Below are 7,147 nucleotides of genomic sequence, written 5' to 3' on the forward strand. Positions count from 1 at the left end.
CGCAACCTTCCTGGACCTAGCTTCAGCTGCTGAAAAGCGGAGAGGTAGATGATGTCCACAGAGCTGCCATTGTCCATGAGGATTCTCCTGGTATTGAATCCTTCTATTGTGAGCATTATGACCAGGGGGTCGTTATGAGGCTGCTTCACTCTTCTAATGTCCTCTTCCGAGAAAAATATGTCACGGTCTATTTGTCTTTTCTTAAATGGGGGCATTTTGTGGACATTATTCACCTACCTCTGGCATGTTTTCTTGAGGGATTTGAATAACCCACCCGTGGATAGGCCACCTGTGATCATCTTTATTTCCCCAATCACACTTGGCGGACGCTGGGACGTGTGATCCTCGTCCCTAGGTGAAGATTCGCACTGGTTTTGGTTGTCGCCTCTAAACCTACTAGATTTCCCATTTTTCACATACTTCTGCAGTTTCCCTTTTCGTATAAGCTCCCCTATCTACTCATTTAGGTCCCTACAATCATATGTGTAATGGCCGTGATCCTTGTGGAACCGGTAATACTTCTTTTTGTCACACACATTGGGCGACGAATGTAATAGCCTTGGCCATTTAAGGTAGTGCTCATCCTTAATCTGCGCCAAAATTTTGTCAACAGGCATAACTAAAAGAGTGAATTTTACCGTTCGAGGAGTTTTTTTGTCTTTCCTTTTACTCCTGTCACTAGTCTGACGACCTGAGCACTCCCTTTTTCGTCCTCTACGATCGTCTTCCTTCCTTCCCTTGTCTCTTGCCTTTTCCTTGCCCTTTATGGCAGCTAAAGCATCTTCAGCGTTCATGTACTTTTGTACCTTCAGGAGCATCTCTACCATCGTCTTAGGAGTATTCTTCGTGAGTGAAACCACGAACTCTTTGGACTTTAATCCCGCTTTAAAGGTCGTCAACTGCACCTTGTCGTCAGCTTCGTCTACCTCCAGAGTCTTCTGAGTAAAGTGTTTCACGTACGACCTTAGGATTTCTTTCTCCCCTTGTCTAATGGTGAGTAAGTGGTCTGCTAGCCTCTTCGGGCGTTGTCCCTCGACGAAGTGGCGCAAAAAGGCGTTGCTCAACTGCTCGAAGTTGTCGATGGACGATGTTGGTAACTTTGTGAACCACTCCCTTGCAGCTCCTTTGAGAGTAGTGGGGAAGGAACGACACAGTATTTTGTTAGGAGGCTGTTGAAAGCCTAGTGTCGTCTTGAAGGTATTGAGGTGGTCTAGGGGGTCCTTAAGTCCGTCAAATGGCTCAAGCTGAGGCAATTGAAATTTTGACGGCATATGGCATTCCAAGACTGCTGTAGTGAAAGGCAAATCCGTTGTCCTGACCATTTTATCCAGGTTTCGGTCTATTTTCCCCCTAATGGCGTTCCTCAGCTCATCCATCTCCTTTCTCATCTCCCGGAGAAGATCTGAGTTTGGTTCATCTGGAGTAGTCGGTCCTCAATAGTCGCTCCTTCTATGGCTATCTCCCTCATCCTCTTGATTGGCTCTAGATCGGTTCTCCTCCTATTGAAGCTATAGCCTCATTTCTTGATTTTGTCTGCTGAGCTCTTCGACGCTAGCCGCAAGAGCTTGGACTTGCAGAGTTAATGTTGTAGAATCTTGGTTGGACTCCATCTAAATGTAGAAGTTAATTGGAAACTACGCTTTCGAACCTAAGTACGAAAATGTCGTCTCCACAGACGACGCCAAACTGATGAAGTGCAAATCATCGGTCTTTGTAAGTGCATCTAGATGGAGCTGAGTCCTCGTCCGTGTCTTTGCAAATATGGTAAGATAGCTCCTTTAAGGTGGTCACCGGTGTGGTACTTGCCACAACATTTCCGATGCCAAAGTCAGTATAAGGAAGCCTTTAGAGAATAACACAAAATATCAGAGTAACTATAAGTGCTTTTAGGTGTGTCTTTGTACCTTGTGTTGGTGCTGTGAGGGGTTTATATATGTTTCCACACCATCTAGCTGTTGTGGCTGTTATTGTGGTTTTAATACCTATCTTGGTAACGCTTTATGCTCAGTAATATAGGCTTTGATGGGCCTCCAACGGTCTGTATAGCTGGTCTTGTAACCGTCCAGGGCATTATTGGCTGCATTGAATGACTTCCCTACCTTTGTCAGTGACATGGATTTATTGACGAAGATATTTGAATAGCTCGTCTGAGAAAAGGGCTCATCGGTCCCATCAATATATATATATATATATATATATATATATATATGTGTGTGTGTGTGTGTTTTGATATTGTGAAGATCCGGAGTTGTATTGTTTGTACTTCTAAGTCCCATCCCAAGTTTGAGGCCGAGTTGTATTTGGCTTTGCAAATTTGTAATATATATGGTCCCTCACCATGATATGAAAATTGTATTGTTTCGAAAAAGTAGAACCCAAGTAGACAACAATCATTTAAAATCTATGTGACACCAATCTGGGAAAAGAGCTAATTTGAATACCTGCACCTGCAGTACTTTGTATGCAAAAAAAAATTACTCCTGGTGGGTCTTTGGTGCTAACAGATCTTGTACTCTAGAAGAAATGCTTTATTTTAGTCATTTATTAATTGATTGATTTTTATGTAATAAAAGTAAAACAACATAAAGCTAGGCAGCTCATAAAACTGGGCATTTCGTATGTATTGTAAATTCAAGTTTGGATACATTTGCAAAGTTTGTCTTTCCGTGTTAGTAGTCAGTTGGATCCTGTTAAAAGGAAATATCTCAAGCATTTTCTTGGATGCCTTTTGGAAATGTCTCAGCTTCTTCCTTCTGTTTGGGGGACTTGGCATGGATGTTCAAATAATTGTCTTCTGCCAAAAAGTGAGGCCAATTTTTGGTCTTATCATAAGATTCTCACCGATTAGCCAATGAGAGAGAGCAAAGTGAGTTATGGATCGTGTAATGTTGTGAATGAGACTTCCCCATGAGACAAAAATGAGTGTTGTAGGATATGACCATGATTTAACAATAGAAGAAAAAGTTAAGCGTATCATATTCTAAGAATCTATGTGTAGCTTCCTTTTTTTTGTGTGTATCTTTTAGGCGTGTGCTGGTTGAACAACTGAGGATAAAATGTCATTGAATTATGCATTTAGCTTTATTTATACTAACCCATATTGCTTCTTTTGCTTAACAAAAAAACATTTATAATAAGTGGCAATTTGGCTGCACGAATGTGTTTTCGAGGAGGATATGTGACTGGACATTAGTTTTAATAATGTACATGTTAAAAGTATTGTACAGATTGTGATATGGAAAGAAGTAGAGTGAGTTTGTGCTTTCAGACTTGTCCCACTGATAAAGTTTAATACGAAAAACAATTAAACCAATAAAATAATTGAGAAAATGTATGAACATGTGGCTCTAGAACATGTCTGATCATTGTTTCCTACTAATTTTCCTCGACAGTGTATGTCAATATTGCTGGTTACTAGTACTGCCACACGCCCACGCCACTAAAGTTGCCATGTTTATAGCTCTCTGTTGCTTAAAAAACACCATTAAAGTATCAGATGGAACTGTACGGAGTACAGAACTTTTGAGAGTATTATAACTGAATCATTGTATTGAATTTTCTAGGCCTTTTGCAAATCCTAGAAAATGTGGCAAATTAATACCATTAGCAAATACCATTAGCAAAAACAACGGCTTTTTTTTGTTTATTATGATGATTGTGATCGAAGCTGATGCAAGGTGACAATTGACCATTTGGATCTTACTGAGTTGTTACATTTTTTGTGTATGATTAAGACTACTTAGTGCTTATATTGAGACACAAAAGCAAACAAACAAACTGGTTAGAGGTTAGAACTTATGCATCGATAGAACATCCTCTTTTACTACAAGATGGAGAGTCTGTGGACATTGTTGTGAAATAACTGTCAATTGTATTTTCTGAATGTAAATCATGTAAAACTAGCTTTTTGGCAATTGCGTCTCTCTTTTTTTATGCTAACATTTTGGAAAAATTCCGTCTGTCTAGTCTACAAGTGAAAACTTTTATTGTTTTTCCCCTACAAGTAAAACATGTACTAGATTAGCTTTGCATTAGCAACAAAATAAACTACTTTTTGGTCCACTAGGCTTGTTTTACACCTCCGAATGCTTCTGAAGCTTCTTTTGATTGATAAACCTTTAAATTCTGTGCCATAGTTTGTGTGTAGGCTGTGTGCTTTCTAGTTCAAATTCCCGAAGTTGAAATTAGTAGTAGCTATAATCATTTTGCTTTTACTACGAGACACTGCCAGAAAAATTATGAAAACCATGACTGATCTGACTCCCCCCGGGGGGGAGCCCCCCCTTTCTCTTTTTTTCTTCCTTTCCAAAGCACAAAATAGATAACCCCACAGTACTTTTTTTAAAAAAAAATTATGACACTTGTCATAAAAGAAAGGAAAAAAAACCAAAGAAATTACATCGAGATGGAACTCTCTTCTAAAACCCCAAGCGCAAAGATGAATCTTTTCGATACTATTACTCAAAAGGGTCCATCTAGTTATATTGTGGCCTTGTTGGTGATAAAATTGACTTCTCAAAAGAGCATGAACTATAGTCCAATTAGCAAAAGAATTCAACAGACCAATGAAGGGTGGTATTAGAGTTCTGGAGTGGATGGACCAACTTTGGAGTGTCTCCTTCACAAATTACATGCTTGTGACTTATTCAGGCTTCTGCCTTTTTCTTTTTTTCTGTGTCCATATCATCTCCTGCTGATAATTTATTGACGGAAGTCTTGGAAGATATAGGAGCAACAATTATCTTCTTTCTTTTTATATTTTGTTACACGATAATTATTAGGAAAATCAACATCCACCAGATGAAAGTTGGTTTTGTGGTAGTGGTAAAACACTAGTCACTATTGAGATATAGCCTTTAAAAATGGCTTAGATTGGGCTTTAAAGTTCCGAGAGAATCCAAAAACATTCCCACTGCATTATTTGGTATTTGAATGTAGCAGACTTTTACTTTCCTTGGGCATGTGGGGAGCAAAAAAACAATTTTGCATTAAACAGACGTCTTCATTCTTCAATTGAAGCAAAAATTACATAGCTCTCAAGGAATTACCCCTTATTGAAATCTGAAAAAAAAAAAAAAAAAACAAAACAAAAAACAAAAAACAAAAAAGAAGAAGAAGAAGAAGAAAACTTCAACTCTCACTTGCAAACCTCATTGAAAATACAGAGATTTGAAAACCCATCTCTTAAAGCTTCACCCAACTTTACCCCTTTTCCTCTTCCTCTCTTTTTATCTTCAAAGACATCGTCCTCCATATCCTGCATTTCTAAACAATGCTTGCTTTATGTCTTCAGAACCTAGTAGTGTTCTCTGCTCCAATTCCTATTGCCATGACAAGATGAAAGACAAGAAAACATTAACTTCACTTGCTTAGCAAAAAGTCAAAAAGATAATAAAAGTAAAACAAAAACAAAAAACAAAAAAAAAGGCACCAAAGAGCAATTGCCAGAGAGTTATTTCAAGTACCTCTGAGCAAGAAGCTTGCATTGCAAAGTCATTGAAGCAACTAATGACACATTGTTGAATCTCAAGGCCTAATGCTTCTAGGGTATTCACAGTTGATAGCAACAACCCTGGCTTCCCTGCACAACAAATCTCAACCCTTGTATCCACATTCCTCCTCTCCACATCAAACTGAAAAGACAACATGGATAATTACCTCATTAAGTTTTCTGTTAATTCAATTAAGTAGTACTTAGTTTTAAGGGTTACTAATCAAGCAGTGTGGATAAAGTCCTTACCTTTGGTGAATTTCTAACCACAACCTCATTTGGTTTTACATCCTTGAAAATGCCAATCACGTTTGAATTCACTTCAATTTCTTGTTGCAAGTGGTTGATTTTGTCTAGGAGTTCTTTCATGTAATCTATAGTGTCTCCAAGTATAGATGTCCTGTCCATCTGCTAAATCAAAATCCAAACAAACCAAATTAGCCTCCACATATAAACTTAATGAACCACGTTCATGCTCAGAGTGTGAGTAAGGAATAGTTAAAAATAATTATATAAGAAGTGAGTCTTCCTACTTTACCTTGCTTATCTTGGGAACAATGGATCTTAGCATTGAAAGGCGATCATTTAATCTCTTTCTTCTCCTTCTCTCAGCCATTAGATTCTTTGATGGCTGGCCCTGTATCTTCTTAGCTCGATTCTTTCCCTGTAGGCACGTATCCATGTTGAAAACTGGGACTTCTGGAGACTGAATTGGCTCTACTTTGCAAGAAGCTTGCACCTCCAAGTTGTGAATCTCATCCCCGAGAATGCCCAGTTCTTCTTCCATCATGGACAATGGATAGTCTTCTTGAACAGGGAAAGGTGGTGTATCAAGTGTGGTGAGTGAAGAATCAGTGAGCTGTGGAGCTGAGAATTCATTGCCATATGGGCAATACACTTCATTGAAAGCGTAGGAGGTACTATCCAAGTTCTGTTCATAGCAAGAGTTTGGAAACACAATGGCTGATGGGTTTTGATCAAAGTAATCAAAACTCCAGCCACTATTGAATAGCTCATTCATTTCTGTTGGGGTTGTTTCAAAAGTGTCTCTTCTCAGAGCTAGTAATTCCTCTAAGAAGACATTCTCATTGAGTTCCATATCCATAGGTGTTGCTCTCTTGTGTGTGGATAGAGTCTATAATGTTAAAAATACTTTGACAATATGAAGTTGCACTAAGTTGATGAATATATATATAGGAGCACAAACAAAAGGCTTCTACTTAGACTATAATATAATATGCATTATACATTATAGTATGTGTAATGTTGTATCTATTGCCACCTAAAACCTAAAGATTAAATTGGAATCTGCTTTTCTCTCTCTCTCATATTTCTCTCTACGGGTGATTTCATGTCTTTTTCACCGAAATCTCTGCAATCGAACAAACTAAATATTTAATTGGCATATTCAGAAAAACTTTGACCCAAGCATCTGTCTGAACCGAAAAGGGTGCAGTTAGCATCATAGACCATGCCAGGTTCTTTGTATGCCTAAGCCTCTGTAATATTAATTGGCCATGAACAGAAAAAAACAACCCCACCCCCCACCCCCTGTGAAAATTTTTGCTTAGTTGGGTCCCATACCTCAATGCCTCCAAAATTGAGCTTAGCTCACAAATTCAAATGAGTTGGTGGGCCTCTTTTGTTCCTTCTTCC

At 38.5% G+C, this 7,147-nt stretch overlaps 2 protein-coding genes across 2 annotated transcripts; both read right to left on the reverse strand.

Annotated features, from left to right (window-relative positions):
- Nucleotides 1-455: 455 nt before the first annotated feature.
- Nucleotides 456-1,322, reverse strand: LOC126710246 (uncharacterized). Its single transcript, XM_050410626.1, has one exon. The coding sequence runs from the start codon at nucleotides 1,320-1,322 to the stop codon at nucleotides 456-458; it is 867 nt and encodes a 288-aa protein (XP_050266583.1).
- Nucleotides 1,323-4,893: 3,571 nt separating this feature from the next.
- Nucleotides 4,894-6,780, reverse strand: LOC126709888 (transcription factor bHLH93-like). Its single transcript, XM_050410253.1, has 4 exons — nucleotides 6,030-6,780; nucleotides 5,741-5,899; nucleotides 5,466-5,633; nucleotides 4,894-5,321 (listed from the first exon to the last, which is right to left on the reverse strand). Exons 1-4 carry the CDS (start codon nucleotides 6,594-6,596, stop codon nucleotides 5,235-5,237), a joined length of 981 nt encoding a protein of 326 aa, XP_050266210.1. The 5' UTR covers nucleotides 6,597-6,780; the 3' UTR covers nucleotides 4,894-5,234.
- Nucleotides 6,781-7,147: the final 367 nt, after the last annotated feature.

This window comes from Quercus robur, chromosome 12 (genome assembly GCF_932294415.1).
Source record: "Quercus robur chromosome 12, dhQueRobu3.1, whole genome shotgun sequence".
In the NCBI taxonomy this organism is placed as follows: domain Eukaryota; kingdom Viridiplantae; phylum Streptophyta; class Magnoliopsida; order Fagales; family Fagaceae; genus Quercus; species Quercus robur.

Excerpts from the sequence above, each read along its gene's own strand:
- LOC126710246 (XM_050410626.1), bottom strand. The coding sequence starts at position 1,322 with ATGGTCAGGACAACGGATTTGCCTTTCACTACAGCAGTCTTGGAATGC.
- LOC126709888 (XM_050410253.1), bottom strand. The coding sequence starts at position 6,596 with ATGGATATGGAACTCAATGAGAATGTCTTCTTAGAGGAATTACTAGCT. Across the intron at positions 5,634-5,740 it reads TGGTTAGAAATTCACCAAAG|TTTGATGTGGAGAGGAGGAA; the intron begins GTAAGGACTTTA and ends TTGTCTTTTCAG. Across the intron at positions 5,322-5,465 it reads TGCAAGCTTCTTGCTCAGAG|GAATTGGAGCAGAGAACACT; the intron begins GTACTTGAAATA and ends TCATGGCAATAG.